General features: G+C 58.0%; 2 protein-coding genes across 6 annotated transcripts; both read left to right on the forward strand.

Moving 5' to 3' along the window:
- The first annotated feature begins 1,484 nt into the window (after positions 1–1,484).
- CCDC9 (coiled-coil domain containing 9) lies at positions 1,485–14,467 on the forward strand. Of its 5 annotated transcripts, none has more exons than XM_068529075.1 (16): positions 1,485–1,572; positions 3,258–3,331; positions 3,486–3,590; positions 5,246–5,347; positions 5,531–5,794; positions 7,263–7,346; positions 7,435–7,608; positions 8,204–8,385; positions 10,056–10,102; positions 10,218–10,350; positions 10,804–10,894; positions 10,982–11,411; positions 11,745–11,831; positions 12,390–12,490; positions 12,891–12,940; positions 13,505–14,467. In XM_068529075.1, exons 2-16 carry the CDS (start codon positions 3,329–3,331, stop codon positions 13,587–13,589), a joined length of 1,938 nt encoding a protein of 645 aa, XP_068385176.1. In that variant the 5' UTR covers positions 1,485–1,572; positions 3,258–3,328; the 3' UTR covers positions 13,590–14,467. The 5 variants fall into 5 exon arrangements, with proteins under 5 accessions (XP_068385176.1, XP_068385179.1, XP_068385178.1 ...); XM_068529076.1 differs by lacking the exon at positions 1,485–1,572 and adding an exon at positions 2,432–2,580; XM_068529078.1 differs by lacking the exon at positions 12,390–12,490 and having other exon boundaries at positions 11,745–11,837.
- Positions 14,468–14,522: 55 nt separating this feature from the next.
- On the forward strand, positions 14,523–15,351 carry INAFM1 (InaF motif containing 1). The gene has a single exon (XM_068529100.1). It carries the CDS (start codon positions 14,566–14,568, stop codon positions 15,100–15,102), a length of 537 nt encoding a protein of 178 aa, XP_068385201.1. The 5' UTR covers positions 14,523–14,565; the 3' UTR covers positions 15,103–15,351.
- Positions 15,352–18,237: the final 2,886 nt, after the last annotated feature.

The raw sequence follows: 18,237 nt of genomic DNA on the forward strand, positions 1-18,237 counted from the left end.
CCTGGGCTCGATCCCTGGTCGGGGAACTAAAATCCCACAGGCCACGCAGTGCGGCCAAAAAAAAGTTTCACGAAACAAATAGGTTTTGAGAGCTTCTTATGTATAAGGTACAGTTGGAGGCACTGGGGACATAAAACAGACAATATAGTGGAGGAGACAGACAGTGAACAAGAGAAGTGAGTGAAACATGGTAGTTTAGAGGGTAAACAGTAACATGGAGGAATAAAATTGGAAGAGGAAAGGATGAGAGATTTCGAAATTGTCAAATGGGTGGTTTCAAGGAAGGCCCCGAAGTGGAAGTGACATTTGAATAAAGAGCTGAAGCAAGGGTGTCCTGAATTTGGCAGGTATTTGGGGAATTTTATATTTATTTATTTACTTATTTACTTATTTATTTATTTTTGTGGCCGCACCACATGGCTTGTGGGATCTTAGTTCCCTGACCAGGGATTGAACCTGGGCCCCAGCAGTGGAAGTGCCAAGTCCTAACCACTGGACTGCCAGGGAATTCCTGGGGAATTTCAAGAGAATTAAGTTGTATGTGTAGAGAAGGTCTCTGAAATGCTGTTAACCGTAACCACATGAGGGGCAAGGTACTTCCCCTTTCCATGCTTTAAATCACAAAATAAAATTATCAGCAACCTCAGGGAATCTGGTCCGCCCACTTATAACTGTCATCACCTCCTGTAAGGGTGTTCCATAACATTTAGCATCACTTGTAAAAATAGGTTAATCATGTCTAAGTTTTGTTTAATGCACGTAACCCTCTGGACTCTGTAGCCAAATTCAGCAGGTCCTTCTCTGAGCATCTTCCAGTTCCTAGAAGGCACCAAGCTCACTCACCACAGGGCCTTTGCACAGGCTGTGTGCCCTCTGCCTGGACAGTAACCCCCTCTCACCCTCAGCCTCTCCTCCAGTCCTTCTTGCAAGACATCGCCCACATTTCTGTTTTCTGTTATTTCACGTGTACTTGTGCCTTCCCTCATGAGGACAGGGATAGGGTCTGCCTTGTTCGTCACCTTAACACGCTTCACCCCCCACCCCAGCACACAGCCTGTCACTCAACGCTGATTTAGAGGATGAAGAAACGATTCTTTCCGTTGAAAATTTTAAGGTCCCACAACTAACTGTAAGGTTTCACTGGCAGGAGGGTGGGGGATCCCCCCCCATCCACCCCCAGCACAAGCTGGCAGGTCAGGCTTCCAGGAGTCATTGCCCAGTGCCTGGCATCTATTTATTGGAACCAGAAAAGAGGGAGAAGCAGATAGAGGCCAGAGAGAGAGGATGGTGTCTCCTTTCCGTGGAAGAAGGTAATTCAGGCATAAAGCAGTAACACAAGCTTCCAGAACACCCTTGAACACCCTTGCGGACCGCCTCAACCCACTCCCTCCTTCACCAGAGTGGGCGCGGCGCCTTTAAGGCTCCCGGAAACGGCCAGCAGGACCGGAAATGATCCGCTTTAGTGCGCCTCTTCACGTGGTGCGGGAGGGAAGTGACGCGCGCGGCCCGGGAGCTGCGGACGCGGAGGCCGACGGAGTCGGAATCGCGGACGCCGCGGGGTCTCCGGGACAGGTGACCGGGGGAGGGGGCCGGGAGCGCGCCCGGAGAGGGCGGGGTCTGACGCCCCACGTACAGGGGCGGGTGCGGGCACGGGCGGGGTAGCGAGCGGCCCGCGGGGGCGGGGTCAGAGTACTCTGCGGGGGGCGGAGACTGGACGCCCACATGGGAAGTTGGAGGGGTACTGGAGGGGCGGGACGTCGGTGGGTGGGCAGGGCCGGGGTAGGCCGGGCTGAGGGTGAGTCTGGAGCGTGGGTGGGCAGCTGGGGGCGGGGCCGAAAAGTAGTGCTCGGGCTAGGAGCGGGGCCGTTACCCTGAGAGCTAGGGGCGGGGCCGGGACTCTGGTCGAAAAGTCTGGGGGTGGGGCCAGAAAGTTTTGCCTGCCCTGGAAGTGGGCCCTTGAAGTCAGGGGCTGACCCGAGGGTGGGGGCGGGGCCAAAAAAGATGCCGGGGAGCTGGGGTCTGGGCCAGAGTGCTGGCAGAGAATGCTGGGGGTGGAGCCAGAAAGTTTTGTGGGAGTCCGGGGCGCGGCCAGAGTGCGGTGGAGAAGCTAGTCGCTGAGCCAGAACCTAGGGGCGCCGGGGGGCGGGGCCAGATTTTGACTCGACTAGGCGGGGACGGAGCCAGGGGGCGTGACCAGAAGGTTGGAAGGACAAATCGGAGGCGGGGCCAGGGTGTTGGCTGGCGAGCCGGGGGCGGGGCCGGTGTAATAACGCGAGAAGGAGGGGGCGGGTTTAGGCTGTTGCCTGGGGATCTAGAGGGCGGGGCCAGAGGGTTGGCTGGGAAAGTCGGAAGCCGGGGGTGGGGGGATTAATGACGCGAGCATGTGGGCGGGGCCATAGGTTTGGCGGGAAAGGCGGGGCCAGAAAGTTTGCCCTGGCCCGGGGCGGGCCCGGGGCGTTCTCTACCGGGTGGAGACGAGCTTTTACCTAGAAAGCCGCGGGCGGGCGGGGAAGTTCTGTCCGCGCTCGGGCGGGTACACTATCCGCTGGGAGGTCAAGCCAGACCCAGGAAGTCTCTCCAGTGGGTACCGGGCCTGTTGGCGGAATCTTTGTGGGAGTGCGGGGAGGCAGCGGCACCTTTCTTAGGATGCTGGGGGTGGGGCTAGAACATTCCTGAGTGTAGGGGCAGCAAATAGGAGTGGGGTTCGAACTGTTTTGACTGTGGGGTTATAAGACGTTTGTGAAACTCCTGGGAAAGAGGCAGATCTAGATTGTTAACGGGGATGTGGGCGGCACCGGAATGGGCACAGGGAGTTGGGCCTAGAACTTTCTTGTGCAGGTTGGGGGAGCGGCTCTACCTAAAGCTCTCCTGGGATGGAGGCCCGGGTTTAAACTCCCAGCACAGAGGTGTGGAGACTGACCTAGAATTTTCGTTTTGAAGGGAGCAGTATGGGATGTTTTCCTAAGTGGTGGGGCGGGACCAGAACCCACCCAAGGTGGGTGTGATTACATTGTTTTTATGGGAAATGGGTGAGTCCAAAACGTTCCGGAGAGGATTGAGTCTAAACATTTCCAGGTAAGGGGCGGGCTAGCACTTCAAGAAGAAGGTGTGGGAGTGAGGGCTAACATTACCCTGGAGTGCAGGTGTTTGTGGGTGCGCGTGCAGTGTGTGCGTTAGAGGAGCCCCCGTTATGGGAGAGGAGGAGACAGATTGGGTAGAGTCACTGGCCTTAGTCCTTCTGTTCCCTCTGACCTCAGGAACCCCGAGTGCTGTGTCCAGATTCTGCAGGGAAGGTTTGCTGGGACCCTGGTCCCACCCTGCCAGCGGAATGGTGAGAAGGAAAGTGGGGTCTCTGGGATCTGAGCTTTGGGGCAGGGGCCTTGGGAGGAGGGGACCCAGGTTCCCGACTCTCAGACACCAGATTGAATGGCACTGGGGTGGGTGTAGGTTTTTCTTACTGTCTCTGAACTGTCTACCCCTCTCAGTCGGCCACACTGGATCTGAAATCGAAGGAGGAGAAGGATGCTGAGCTAGATAAGAGGATCGAGGCTCTTCGGCGGAAGAATGAGGCCCTCATCCGGCGCTACCAGGTGCCCTAGCCCCGCCCTGGGAGACCCCATCCCCTCTCCTCCCCGCAGTGAGTTTCCCTCACCTCTCCCTTCCTTAAAACCTTTTCATGACTTTTCATCACTCTCGGGATAAAAGCCAAAGGCCTTAGCCTGAGATTCCTTCTTTCATTCCATCATTCATTCATTCGTTCACAAGTATTCTCCAGTGTCTTCACTGCACCAGGCCCACTGCTGAGTGGTGCTGGGGAAGCAGCAGTGATGGAGATGGCCCTGGGCCCCGGGCCTCACAGGCCAGTAGGGATCCAGCTGTGGCTTCAGTCAGTGATGACCCAGAGTGGGCAAGGCTGGGATGGAGGAGTTCAGGGTTCTGTGGGAGCCCAGAGGGGGCTCTTCACCCAGCCCAGGGGATACTAAGGGGGCTTCCCGGAGGAGGGGATTCTGAGACCTAAAAGGTAAGTAGATCGTTAGCCAGTCAAAAAGGAAAGCATAACACATTTAACACAGAGGGAACAGTTTGTGCAAAAACTTGGAGCTTAAAGTTGGAGGGTCAGTTGGGGGATGTTGACCTGGAGTGATCAGCTGGGGCCAGGCCATGCAGGGCCCAGAATACCACCAGGCTAAGAGTTTGGACTTTTTCCTAAGGACACTGCAGATCCCTGGAGGGCTTTGAGGGGGAGTGGGGCCAGGTCAGAATAGCTTTTTAGGAAGACCCCTCTGGCTGTTGTGTGGTGGTGGGTGGGAGGAGGGGATACTGGAGACAGGGAGGAAGCTGGGGCAGGGACTTCGGTGGGGGATGTGGAGAAGAGGTGCCCGGCCTGGGACAGGGCTCTTGGGAGGGACTCAGTGACTGACGGGCCGTGGTGGGGTTAGAGAGGAGAGAGGGTCCAGGACAAGGCCCAGGTCCCTATCACAGGTGACAGAGTAGGTGGTGGGGCTGTCCCTGAGATGGGATGAAGAGTGGGTTTCATTTATTCATTCTTCATACGTTTGTTCATTTAAAACAAAAACAAAAACAAAAACATACTGAGCCTCTGTTGTGTGCCAGGCAATGTTCTAGGCTCGGGGTATACATCAGTGAACAAAACAGACAGATATCCCTGTCGTGGGGCAGATTCTGTCTCGGGGAGGAGGTAGGCGGTTAGCAAAATACACATAATGCGGGGTAGTGACGGGGGGAGGGGGAGGGGTGAGAGAATGGCAGGGGAGCTGGTCAGGGAAGGCCTTCCTGAGAAGGGGACTTTTGAGCAGAGACCTGAAGGAGGTGAGGGACTGGAGGATCTCTGGGGGAAGAGTGTTCCCGTCGGAGGGAACAGCGGGTGAAAAAGGCCCTGAGGCAGGTTTGAGCCTGGTAGGTTCCAGGAACAGTGAGGTCAGAGTGAGTGAGGGGAGAGAGTGGGGGGAGAGTTCATGGTGGTAACGAGACCAGACCCTGTAGGGCCCCGTCGGCTGTGGGGAAGCCTTTGGCTCTGGCTCAGAGACGGGCACACAGGAGGGTTCTGAGCAGGGGAACAGCCTGGCGGAGTTTGAGGGAAGGTGCTGAAGTGACCAGCTTTCTTGTCTAGAGCTCCAGAGAGAGGTCTGGGCTGGGGCAGACGTGGGAGGAGTTCAGGGGGCTGTGGGAATCCAGCTGGTTCAGAGGACCCCTGACACTCCCTGTCTCTGTTGTTTGCTCCTAGGAGATCGAGGAGGACCGTAAAAAAGCTGAACTCGAGGGAGTAGCGGTGACAGCTCCCCGGAAGGGCCGCTCAGTGGAGAAGGAGAATGTGGCAATGGAAATGGTGAGCTCCACGCCGGGATGGGGACTCGTGAGTACAGGGCGGGGGCAAGGGTTGAGAACTAAAGGCCTTCCCAGCTGCCCCAGACCTGTGGGAGCCTTGATCCTGGCAGCTGCCCTCTGGGCCTGGGATGTCCCCATCTCCCTGCCCCAGTGACTGTACTTTCCCCCCCTCCCCCCTTTCCAGGAGAAGAACCTGGGTCCCTCCCGGAGGTCTCCTGGGACCCCTCGGCCCCCAGGGGCCAGCAAGGGAGGCCGGATCCCCCCTCAGCATGGAGGCCGGGCAGGCATGGGCCGGGCAGGCATGGGCCGGGCATCCCGCAGCTGGGAAGACAGTCCCGGGGAGCAGCCTCGAGGAGGAGCTGGGGGCCGCGGCCGGAGGGGTCGGGGCAGGGGGTCCCCTCATCTCTCTGGAAATGGAGATGCCTCAACTGCCAACCGCAAATCCAAGGTAGGAGCCGAGCAGGGGCTGGAGTCCTCTGGCGAGGCTCCACGTGGTCCCGTTTCTCTCTCTGTCCTGCTCTCAAACGGATTGTCTCCTTCATCCATCTTCCTCTGTTTCTTTTTCGGCCTCTCTCTTCAGCTCTTTTTCATTTCTTCCCTCCCTCCCTCCCTCCCTCCTTCCCTCCTCCAGACCAGTGCTTGTAGGTACTCTCCCCGTCTCTTTCTATCTCTCCTGTTTTGCTCTCTGTCTGCTATGTGCTTGCCCACCTGCCTTCCCTTGCCCGTCTCTCGTTTTTCTCTTTCTGATGCCGTCTGGCGGGCTCTGTCCAGCAGCGCATGCGCGCACGCTTTCTCTTGCATGTGTGTGTACGCACGTGCTCTCTCTGTGTCACTCCCCGGAGTTGTTGGTGGGAAACAGTGATGTTCTTACTGTAACTGCTCCCAGTGCCCCACTACGCAGGTTAGCAGAGTGGGAGGCTGTCTGGCATGGTGGCTTAGGGGTCAGCCTTCTTCTGTTAGTTCCCTGTCCTTGGGCAGCTCACTTCCCCTCTGGGAACTTCCTGGTTATCACTCTTAAACGGGAATGAAAATCAGGTTTAAAGGTTATTGTAAGCATCATGTGACATCAGACATTGAAACCCTCAGAGTAAGCGCTCAGTGAGTGTTATTTAAGGATGGTTATTATATGTAGGTGCTAAGCTGTTGTAACAGAAAGACCCCAAAATGCCATGGCTTCAATCAAATGGAAGTTCATTTCTTTCTTGTATGCTGAGTCCTGGAAATGCCACGTGCTCATCTAAAATTCTGTTACCTTGGAAGGAGAGGAGAATGGATTGTGGGGGTCACCTGGCCATGTGCCGAGTTATTGCTGTGGCATTGTTACCGTGCCAGCCATAGTGTGCTGGGGTTCCCACCACTCTCCCAGGTTCGGAGTTTTGCTAGAAAGATTCACAGCTAAGATTTACTACAGGGAAAGAATACAAAGCAAAATCAGCAAGGGGAAAGAAGGGCCCATGGGCTGAAGTCTGGAGGATACCAGGTGCCAGCTTCCAAGAGTCCTCGCCCAGTGGAGCCACACGGGCTGCACTTAATTCCTCCGGCATTGACAATACATGTCAAAGGTCATCTACTGGGGACTCATTAGGGACCTAGTGCCCAGGCTTTTTATCCGGGGCTGGTCATGTAGGTGCTCTCTGCCTAGTACACGCCCAAATTCCAGATCCCAGAAGGAAACCAGGCGGTCAGCACACGTTGTATTTGCACAAACAGTCGAGGTACGTTGAGCCCCCTTATCGGTTGAGCGGGGACACACTGAGAGCCAATGCCCAGCTGCCAGCCAGGGGCTGCCACGCACGCAGGCCTGAGAGCCTCAGAAGGTGACAGACGCTCGGGTTGAGTGGTTCTTTCTGACGCCGTGTGTCTCTCTTTGTCCCCACCCCACCCCCCCCCACCCCCCCCACCCCCCCCCCAACAAGGAGTGGGAGGAGCGGCGCAAGCAGAACATTGAGAAGATGAACGAAGAGATGGAGAAGATTGCGGAGTACGAGCGCAACCAGCGGGTCAGTGCCTCGGGCGCCCCCTGGCGGTGGGGCGGAGCCGCCCGGCCCCGGGAGCCCGCCAACACCCCCCACCTCCGTGCACCCGCAGGAAGGCGTGCTGGAGCCCAACCCAGTGCGGAACTTCCTGGACGACCCCCGGCGACGCAGCGGGCCCCTGGAGGAGCCTGAGCGGGACCGTCGGGAAGGCAGCCGCCGGCACGGGCGCAACTGGGGGGGCCCCGACTTCGAGCGGGTGCGTTGTGGCCTCGAGCAGGACCGGCAGGTGAGTGCCGGCAGCCGGGGCGCCCGGGGCCACGACATTGACATTCCGTCCGGCAGTCAGTCTCTGGGTTCGGGGGTGGGGTGTGTGTGGAGGGCCGGGTGCGGCCGCACGGGACACAGAGCAGGGAGAGGCGGCAGCCCTGCACTCAGACTTCGCCCCCCAAGTGATTGTCGGTTCTTGAGCCAGCACCACACTGCTTTCCTTCCGAAGCTTTCTGGTGTGTTTTGGCGATGTTTTCTCATTACTAACGTTAGTGATATTTACTGGGCCCCTGCCGGGGCCAGGCACTGTTTTGGGTGCTGGGGCTAAATCAGTGACCATGTAATAAGATGTCAGGTAATGGCAAGTGTTGAGAAGAAAACTCCAGCCCAGCCGGGTCAGGGGACAGAGGAGAGAGGGATGCTACTAAGAGACAGAGATCTGGGATGGCCTCTCTGAGGAGGTGCCACGTGGGCAGATGTGGCTTTGATCTTCTCCATGTGTGACCTTGAGCCGGTGGCTCTACCCCCTCCCCGCTAGCTTAGAGGGCCTGGGGTAAGGGGTGTGGCGGGGGAGGGTTGTCGCTGGGCCCTGACTGCCTGTCTGCTGGGGGCAGGGCCGCCGGGCCGGCCTGGGTGGTGCTGGGGACATGACGCTCTCCATGACGGGCCGAGAGCGGTCCGAGTACCTGCGCTGGAAGCAGGAGCGGGAGAAGATCGACCAGGAGCGGCTGCAGCGGCACCGCAAGCCCACCGGCCAGTGGCGGAGGGAGTGGGATGCTGAGAAGACTGATGGCATGTGAGTCTCCGCCCTGCCTGCCCCTCTTTGGCTCCTCGACCTTGGCCCTGACTTCTGACTCCTTTGCCTGTCTCTGGTTTCTCACCCTGTGTATCAGTTAGCAGTTGCTAGGTGATGCTGCGTAACCACCACCAAATCTCAGGGACACATGAAAGCATTTCTTTCTCACGTGTTCACAGGTCTCCTGGGTTGGGCTGATCCAGGCTGGATTTGAAGCTGTGGGTCTACCTGGGTGTGCCTTCCCTTCGGGCTCCCTGGGGACGTGCTGGCCATGGCACTGGCAGATGTGCAGGAGGGAGAGTGGACACACTTCCCTATTCTGTTAGCCAGCAGACCTTGCATTGCTGTGGCAGGAACTTAAACTCTGCCCACTCTAGTGGGTGGTACTGCTGTGGCTACATGGCCAAGGACACAGATGTGAATTCTCACGCAGGGAGGGCATGAAGAATTACTTATAGTGATAACACCTCTGCATCCTCCCTTCATCCCTCTGACTTGTCCGCCACCAACCCAAACCCCTTATCCTGGTGGCATTATTATCCTCAGGTCTGACTCTGTCCCCTTTCGGGTCCCAGGAAACATCCCGTTAGTCAAACTTAAAGCAAAGGCATCATCCACAGGAGCACTGACTTCCATAGCGAAGACAGAGAGGTTCTGGAAGAGCTGCCCAGCGGCAGTTTTAAGGTCGACAGCTGTAGTTTTTACATCATCCTCTATCCTCTGCCATGGCGCTGGCTAAAGAAAGAGGATCTTGTCTGTGTGCCTGGCGGTCGGAGCATTTATTTTTGGATTGTGAGCTAAGCCTGTGCCAGCGTGAGAAATGTTTTGCACAGATATTGTAGCTGATCTTTCTAAGGTGTAGACAGGTGGGGCTTTTGGGGAGATGTTCTCAGGGTTAAGACTGAGGAAGTAATTGTTTTTCTCTTATGTCCTCAAAGCAGCCGGCAGCAAGTCTCACTACTGCACATGTGCAGTGATTTCATGAGCAAACGTTTATTGAGTCCTTCCTATGTGTCATGGAAGGTTCTAGGTGATGGGGATATATTTTTCTGTGAGGAAAATGCTTCTGTCTTCATGGAACTTAGAGTCCAGTGGGAAAGATGGGCAATGAATAGAGCTCATGTCAGATGCTGAAGAATAATGAAGCAGAGTATGGAGAAGGTTGGAGGCTACTGTTTTGGACTTAGATAATATATGTAATAATATGTGATTAGGAAGTTTAGGAAAGCCTCCAAACTGAGGGCTGAAGGAGGTTAGGGAGTGGGTCACTTAGAGATCTGAGGAAGAGCAAAGGCCCTGAGGCAGGAGCTCCATGTGGTAGGAGAACTTGCTTAGCTGGGGAGGTGAGAGTGATAGGAAATGAGGCTGGACAGGGAGCTGGGGATCATGTACTTTCCAAATTTTTGTTCACGGGCAGGCAGGCTGTCAAATACTGAATTTTTTCTTCTGTATTTGTCACTATGATATCAAATTTGCCCCTTGTCCTTCACCTGATCCTGTCCTCCTTTTAGTCAGTGACACTCCTCACCTCTGCCCGCTTCTGGTTGACCACCTTGCCTTCTATGATCTTGATTTCTGACCCTGGCCCCCATCTCTCCCCCCAGTCTCTTCCCCCCTCCTGTTCTCCCTGTGCCCCCAGCTGCCTGCTCACCCCCTTTCTCTTTCCCCAGGTTCAAGGATGGCCCAGCTGTGGCCCTGGAACCATCCCACCGCTACGGTGAGTGGGAGTCCTTGGGTGGGGTGAGGCAGCTGGCTGGGCCGGGGCCGGGGGAGGGGTGGGGGTGGTTTGTGCCGTGCCCTCCACCCCCAACTCACCCTGGGTTTTGTTGCAGATGACCAGGCCTGGGCCCGGCCTCCCAAGCCCCCCACTTTCAGGGAGTTCCTGTCCCAGCACAAAACTGAGGTCAGCCGCAGAAAGAGGAAGAGCGGCCGACCCCAGGCCAAGGCAGCTCCCCGTGCCTACAGGTGGGGGCACCCCTTCCCCTGGCACGTGCACAACCCCAGCGGGGCTGTGTGGCTCTACCCCTGGCCGTTCTCTGGCTTGTGTGTGGGAGGGTACATCTATCTGTCCTGTCTTGGCCCTGCCTGCCTCGGGCACTCGTCTCCCTGTGGGTCAGGAACTTGGTTTTGGGGGTGTTGGGGCCTGGTTCTCCACTTTGCCCTCATCTGTCCCCTCCTCCCCTCCCATCTGGGTCCTCTTCTGCCACTTGGCCCTCCTCCATCTGTCCGTCCCTGACGGACGTGCCCACCATTTCCTCCTCCTGGGTGCTCCAGCGTGCCAGCTCCTGGTCTGGAAGTCCCGCAGCCTGCTCCCCCCACCCAGCTGAATGTTGCAGCTCTGTCTCTTGGGGGGAGCTGGGGGTGGGAAGCCCTTCCTCTTTCCACCTGGGCTTCACCCCGTTCCTCTGTTCCCTCCAGTGACCACGATGACCGCTGGGAGACGCAGGAGGCAGTGTCCGCAGCCCCTGAGCCCACACAGCCCGCTACCCCTGAGGAGGCGCCCACGCAGGTAGGGCGGCGTGTCATCTCTGGGCAGGTGATGTGAGGGTGCCCAGGGCCCACACCCTTTCCCCGACCTGCCTTGTGTTCCTCACAGCCTCCCGAGAGCCCGGCCCCTGCCCATCGGCCTCCCGAGGACGAGGGTGAGGAGGGCGAGGGCGGGGAGGGCGAGGGTGAGGATGGGGAGGGCGAGGAGTGGGAAGACATGAGTGAGGATGCGGAGGAGGAAGAGATCGAGGAAGAAGAAGAGGCTGACGAGGAGGGAGAAGAACCTGCCCGAGACCACCGACCCCACGAGGCTGAGCCCAGCGGGAGCCCCACCGGGAGCCCCACCGGGAGCCCCACCGGGGAACGTGGCGACGAAGAGCCCGCTAGGCCGGAGGAGCCTCTGCCGCTCCCCCAGGCCCCTGCCACGCCTTCCAGCCCCTTCTCGCCCACCGGGGGCCACCAGCCTGTGTCCGACTGGGGAGAAGAGATGGAGCTGAATTCTCCCCGGACCGCCCATCCGGCTGACGCCCTCTCTCTGGGTGAGGCCTGGCCTTTCGGAAATGCATGAAGCTGGCTGCTTGTGTGTGTGCTTGAGGGGTGCATGGGGGACCCTCAGCCTGAGCCCCAGGACCCCGTGTGTCCCACCACCCTGGTGGCTAGGGAGGATGGGCCGTGCCTGTCTCCGGAATGCCCACCCCCAGATCCTGCTCTGCTGTGAGCCATTCAGAGTGTCCTCCCCAATAAAGAGTTCACTTTCTCCAGTGACCCTCCCCACGTGTGTCCTTGAACCCCCCTCTCCTCCAGGGCCTTCTGTCTTGGGTGGGGGGATACTTGGAGGGGAAGGGGCTTGACTGGGCCTCCTCCTCCTCCAGGAGGTGACCAGCCAGCCCCTGCCTCCTTGAAGAGTGGGCCCAGCCTCCCAAGAATCCAGAAAGCTGAAGAGGAGGGGTCTGAGGCAGCTCCAGGTGGGGGAGCGGCTGCGCGGTGGCCTTCTTCCTTCTGCTTCCTCTTGGGTTGAGGGGAAGAGGGTTTCGGGGGAGCAGAACGGGGTGGAGTGGGTCTCCACCATTGGTGTGGGCGAACAGCTGGACGGGGGGTGGGGTTACGCTGCTGGGAAAGGGTGGGCGTGAAGGGGGTGGGGCTAAAGGAAGGACTTCCCCCCGGGGCCGAGCCGCTAGGAATAGAGTGTGTATGGGGTTTGGGGGTGAGGAAGTGGAGCCAGGATGGGATTAGGATTTAGAGGCCCATCCCAGGGGTTCTGGAAAGTAATCTAAAAATAAGGGGGTGGGCTAGGTTCAGGGGGAGGAGCTAAGGGCAGGATTAGAAATTTAGGTCAAAAATAAGAATGGGGAGGGGCAGAGTAATGGATTTAGCTGTGGGCGGGATTAGAGTTTCGAGGTGTAAATTAGTAAATTGGGGTAAATTAGAAATACGTAAAATAGTGGGGTAAAAAAATTGGGGTAAAATAGAATGTTGGGGCCAGCGGACCTGGAGCAAGAGGCCAACCCTGTCTCCACCTCCAGCAGGTGGAAGCCGGGTTGTGAACCACGGACCTCCCCCAGGAGTGGGATTAGGATTTCGGGGCAGAGCCAAGGAAGGTCTGGTTAGGACTCAGAAGGTGGGCAAGGGAAGTGAAGGGTAGGTCCTGTAGGGCAGGCGTGATAGAGGTTGGCTTAGGCCCGTGGGATGGGGTGGGCTGGGGCCGCGATCGGAGAGGACGGAGTTTATGGTGGTGGCTGAGGCCGGGGTGCCCAAGCGCTTTGTCTTTGGGTCACGTGACTGCGATCTCGTTATATCAGATTATGTATTCGATTGTAAACAGGGTACTGCTGGGATGGGTGTTGCTGCGTGGGTCCACTCCGAGGATTAAAGGAGTCCGAGACTCGTAAACCGCTTAACGCGGGGTGGGCGGCAGCCAGGCTCAGTGGGGCAGAGGGGCGGGGCTAGAGCGTCCCGGTCCGGCGGTAGGGGGGCAGGGGTTACTGTTGCCCTCCAGTGACCACCCCTTCTCTTTCCAGAGGCGGACCCTGAGGGCCAGGAGACGGCGGAGATCACCGACTTCCAGAGGGTGCGTTTCTGCAAAGTGGTGGCGGCCGCTTCGCCACCGGCGGCCGCCCGCTGACCGCGCCCGCCGACAGTGGCCTCCGCGCTCTGCACTAACCTCCTGCCGCCTCGCTCCTCTCTCCTCTGCTTCCGCCACACTCCAGCCAGGAGAGGGTTAAATGTAAGGGGGGGAGGAGCCAGGGATAGTGAACCGGGTTGGGCCAGGGCAGTAGTCCAGTCTCACAAATGGGGGGCGCTGTGGCACCGGGGTGGCTGAGACGCCCCCGAGTTACCGCCTTATGGAGGCCATGGGGGCCTAGGTGCCAGTTCCCGGGCCGTTTTCCGCCTCCAGGAGCTTACATCTGGGGCATGGCGAATAGCCGGTGACTCCTGAAGGACTTGATTTCCTCGGCCGCCAGCCCGGTCTCTATTAAACGCAGTGCTTCCGCTAACTTTTGAACTGTGTTGCTGGCGGGGGCAGGCTGGGTTGCTGTGCTTGGCGGGCTTTTCCGTGGCGGAAGAGGGGGGAGGAAGGGGGTCTTTCTTCTTCCACACCCCCTGATACGTCTTCCCTCCCACCCTCCCACAGGCCTCCCCGAATTCCTGAAGACGCTGCTGGGAGGGGACTGAAGCTTCCCCGCCTTGATGGGGAGGGGGAGGCAGGAGGGGCTTAGTCTGGATCTCCGGGCTGTGCTCTCTCCTCCCCGGAGCCCACTCCATGGTTTTAGAGAGGGAGATATTGAGGGTGGTCGGGAGGAGATGGGGAGGGGGCGTGACTGGTGTGTGGGGCGGATCTGGAGCTTCGGGGTGTGAGCTTAGACCTCAGGACGCAAAGTATGGAGAAGGAGGCACGTCCCCTGAGGGGGCGTGGTTAGGGTGTCTGGGTGGGGCCAGAATTCTGGTGTACGGAGTTAAACCATGGGACGGAGGATGTTAGGATGTGGGATGGAACCACAAGAGCAGGTTTAGATGGGAATCCCTTATGCCGGTGTGGGGCGCAGCCAGCGGCGGAGGGCGTGGTTTAGAATGGGGTGCTCGAACTAGTGGAGAAAAGAGGTGGAGCCTGGACCGAAGATGGGTGAGGGTAGAGGGAGAAAAGGGTGGGATCGAATGTCGGAGTAAAGTTTAGCTTGGAGAAACGCAAATTACAACTGGGGCGGGACTGCGGCTAAGGAAGGGCGGGACTTAAAAGGCCTGAGCTTGGCAAGGGAGTGGCGGAGCTAGATGACTGGAAGGAGTCTGAGTTCCGAAAGGGGACGGGGTTAGGGCGCAGGGAGGAGGCAGAAAAGGGAGAGCGGAGCTAAGCGCCGGGGTGGGTATAACCTCTGCCTGGCCAGCCTGGCGGGTGTCGGCTGGGCCGAGATCTGCGTTTGAGAAAAATCGAGATACTGCGTGCTTGGGGCGGGCCCGGAGCCGGGGGGGCGGGGTCAGGACGCTGTGGTTAAGCGTTAGGTTGATGATGGTTGGCCGGAGGCTGAGGAGGCGGGCTTACAACGCGGAGAAGGCCCGCCCGCGCGGGGGCGTGACCACGCTGGCGGGGGCGGGGTTGGACGAGGGAGGGTTAGAGCGCGAAGGCGGTCTTCCGGAGGGGGCGGGCCCAAGGGGCGGGTCCTGTGCGGGCTGTGGCGCTGGGCCGAGTGGGCTGCGGGGATGCGGGGCACGAGCTGCGTGGGTGGCGGCGGCGACAGCCCGGGTGGCGCGGGGCTGAGCGAAGGCCCGCGGGGCCGCTGGCTGCGCCTGGCTCCGGTCTGCGCCTACTTTCTCTGCGTCTCGTTGGCTGCCGTGCTGCTCGCTGTCTATTACGGTCTCATCTGGGTTCCCACGCGGCCCCCTGCGGCCCCAGCCGGCCCGCCGCCCAGCGCGCAGTCCTCTCCCTGCGGCGCCCGCGCGGGTGCTCTGCCTGCCTCGGTGCCCGCCGCTGCCTCGGTCTCTTGTCTCCTGGGAGCCCCTGGCGGGCCGCGACCCCACCTCGAGCTGCCGCACAGCCGCCGCCGCCGCCGCCGCCGCCACAGCGACCCCAGCCGCCGCCCGAGCCGCCAGACGCCGGGGGAGACGCCGGAGGCCGCGGGGGGCGAGGACCCGGGTAACCCTCCTTTTCACCCAAGATGGACCGCCGGCCCTCGAGAGCCCGGCGCCCCCGCCGCGGATGCGCCGTTCCCGGATTGGGGTCTGGTTCCCTCTTCATGACATCGTCCAGCGTCTCCGGAGCCGTCATCCTGAAGAATGGGGGGGGCGAAGAGGGGCTGGCTCTGGGCCTCGCCCCTCGCAGCTTCTCCGCCGTCAGGCCGGTCCTCCACCATCTGGCCGACCGCATACAGATCTCTGCCTCCTGACCCTCTCTCTTTAGAATTCTGAGTACAGAGTCTTCAGCCCGCCCCCCTTCTTCCTGAATCTCCGTATCCATCTTCCACCTGCAATAAACTCAGCCCCAGCTGCCTCGTGCTGTGTTTGTCGTGTTGTCTACAGAGGTGCCGCTCCTCTCAAGTTTGTGAGGGCAAATTCTTCCTGGCATCTGATCTTCGTTTCTCTCCCTAGGTGGGCTGTGTGGGTTCTCCCCTTCCTTAGGGGGGCCCTTTTCTTCTTCCATTGGTATCATGTATTTTCTGGGTTGGGATGAGGAGAAGAGGCTTGTCCGCAACAGGGCAGTTGAAGGTCAGGCAGTGTGAAGGACTTCGCAGTTTTTTGCATGCTTGGGGCAGAGGTCAAGTTCCTCTGGAGGGGAGCAAAGGGTCCGGCCTTCTGTTACAGCACAGGAGACGAGAGATGGGATGATCTCAGCAAGAGCTGGGTTTCTGGGAGTTGTGATTCGTATAATTATAATGTCGGGGACAGAGGCTAAGTCACCTGGAGATGTCAGGGTGCTGCTGGGAGAGAATGAGGCCTTCTTCCTGGGATCTGAGAGTTGAGCGTGGACAGGGGTGGTGGTAGAGCTTCTCTGCCCCTCTGGAAATCACAGAGGAAGTTATCAGAGCACGCTGCTGCCTTTGAAGATTAATTAGTGCAACCTCTCTGGTCTGCAATGCTGCCCGCAAACCAAGGTAGAGAAACTCCAGTCCTGATAAAAGAGTCAGAGATGGTCGAGTCCATTTTCCCATCCCGACTACTAAGGCCTAGCTCTGGGCAGGGCGTTGGACCCTACAAGCAGGAAGTGGTTTCCTGTCCAACTACCTCCCTTGAACTGGAGACATTCCTAGGATGGTGAAGCTGAGCCTCTTCCCTAGACTGGGACATCTGTGGATATGTACCTGGCTAGGAATGTCGATCTGTTTACCTCCTCTGCTTCCTCTACCCCTCCAGCACCACTTCCCAGAGGGTGTCTCCAGACTGAATGGAACTCAGGAAGCCAGCACCTCTTTCCAGTTAGCGTAGATGGTGGTTAGGGGCACTGACCTTGGGCCAAGATGCCCAGATTCAAATCCTAGCTCTTCCTCTCACTAGCTGTGTGACTTTGGGCAGGTAACTCAACCTCTCTGGTCCTGTAAAATGAAGATGATCATAGTATTTATCTCATAAAGTTTTCTCTGAGGATTAAAGAAGCTGGCGATTTGAAGCCCATAGAACAGCATGACATGTTCTTTCTCTCCACCCACCTCCGTCCCTCGGGGTTTTAAAAACCACAGCTTGGATCGCAAGGGATATCCAGTCAGCCCAGAGCCCTGGACACCAGCCAATGGCGAGTTAGAGGGAGGGACTCCATCTCTGTTCCCACTGGCCCCCTTCTCTCTAGTTCTCAACTCACTTCTCCCAGCCCGTTTTCCTGCTCTCTTGGTTTCTCGTCTGTGTGTCTCCCTCACCACTGTCTCCTCTACCCCTTTTCTCTTTGTCTCTCAATCTTTGTGTGTCTCTGTCTCTCTGTCTGATGTCTGTCAATATTGTCTCTGTTTCTATCCCTCACTCTGTTCTGACTCAGTCGCCTCAGCTCTCTCTCTATTTTGTCCCGCTTCCTCACTTTTCTCCCCCTTATCTTGATCCAACCCCCTCTTCTCATTTTTCCCCTGGTTCAGCCTCCCTCACTCCCCTATCTCCTCCCCCCTCCCCTTTTTTGTGTGTTTGTCTTCCCTTCTCTCTTCCTGTTTTTCGCAGCCTCTCTTTTGGTCGCTATCTCTTAATCTTTCATTTAACAAATATTTATGCAGCACTTACTATGTGCCAGGCCTTATTTTAAGCACTGGGGACACAGCAGGGAACAAAACAGGCAGAAATTTCTGCTCTCATTGGAGCTGACATATCAGTGAAGAGACGGACAAGAAATATAGATGAATAACTTAAGTATATGTTATTACTATCAGGTAGTAATAAGCACAAAGGAGAAAAATAATCAGGGCATAGGGGATAGGGAGTGATGAAGTTGCTGGTTACTGGCTAGAAGCCTAAGAGAAGTGAGGGCAGGACATGCAGGTCTTGGGAGAAGAGTGCTCCAGGAATCAGGAACAGCAAGTGCAAAGGCCCTGAGGCTGAAGGTGCTTGGCTTGTTCAAGGAACAGCAAAGAGGTCAGTGTGGCTGGAGCAGAGTGAATGAGAGGGAGGGCAGGAGAAGGTTGGGGGAGAGAGAATGGGGGTAGTTTGTGCAGGGCCCCATGGGACAGGGTGAAGAATTTTACTCTTTGTGAGGTGGAGAAGTGGGAGGCTTCTGAGCCCGATATAGGTGTTAACAGGACCCTCCGACTGCCACGTGGGGAATGAACTGCAGGGAACGGGGGTGCAAGCTGGGAGCCCAGTAAGGAGACCACAGCCGTGATTCAGGTGAGGGACGATAGCGGCTAGACCAGGGTGGTGATGGAGAGGCGAGGAGAGGTGGGTGGTCAAATTTGTGTGTATGAAATACCCATGGCATATGAGTTACTATTTTAACCATTCTGAAGTGGACAGTCACCTCCATCCATCAGTCTGACAGCTGTGAAAGGAGAGAGGGAAAGAGGGACTGGGTCGGAGGAGCCTCTGGCTGTACGTCTGTGCGGTGGGGGTGGGGTGTGTGTGACTATGGGGCGGTCTTTGAGCAAAGGTTGCCCATCAGAGGAGTCCTGGGCGGGGCTGCAGTGGGCTGGCACTAGTACCCACTGTGTTCTCTCATTGGGAGCTGCCCAAGGGAGGCGCGGCCTTGGCACCAGTGAGGTGGGGCTGTCAGACAGCTGTGCTGTCAGCAGCAGGATCCCTTAAAGGGAGATCTGAGCAGCGCCATTCCATGGCCACCACAGGGATCTAACTGTTTCTAGTTCTTTCTGGCCTCATCCCCAAGCGGCTTCACCTGGTGCCCACAGATCCAGGCACCTGTGAGCTCCTCGTTCCCATCCTAAAGAGATAGGGAGGCTTGGTCCCCTACTG

Source organism: Eschrichtius robustus, chromosome 19 (genome assembly GCF_028021215.1).
Source record: "Eschrichtius robustus isolate mEscRob2 chromosome 19, mEscRob2.pri, whole genome shotgun sequence".
Lineage (NCBI taxonomy): Eukaryota > Metazoa > Chordata > Mammalia > Artiodactyla > Eschrichtiidae > Eschrichtius > Eschrichtius robustus.

Coding starts and splice junctions, on each gene's coding strand:
- CCDC9 (XM_068529075.1), top strand. Junction 5,795..7,262: donor CTGCCAACCGCAAATCCAAG/GTAGGAGCCGAG, acceptor CCCCCCAACAAG/GAGTGGGAGGAGCGGCGCAA. Junction 8,386..10,055: donor GCTGAGAAGACTGATGGCAT/GTGAGTCTCCGC, acceptor CTCTTTCCCCAG/GTTCAAGGATGGCCCAGCTG.
- INAFM1 (XM_068529100.1), top strand. CDS start 14,566: ATGCGGGGCACGAGCTGCGTGGGTGGCGGCGGCGACAGCCCGGGTGGC.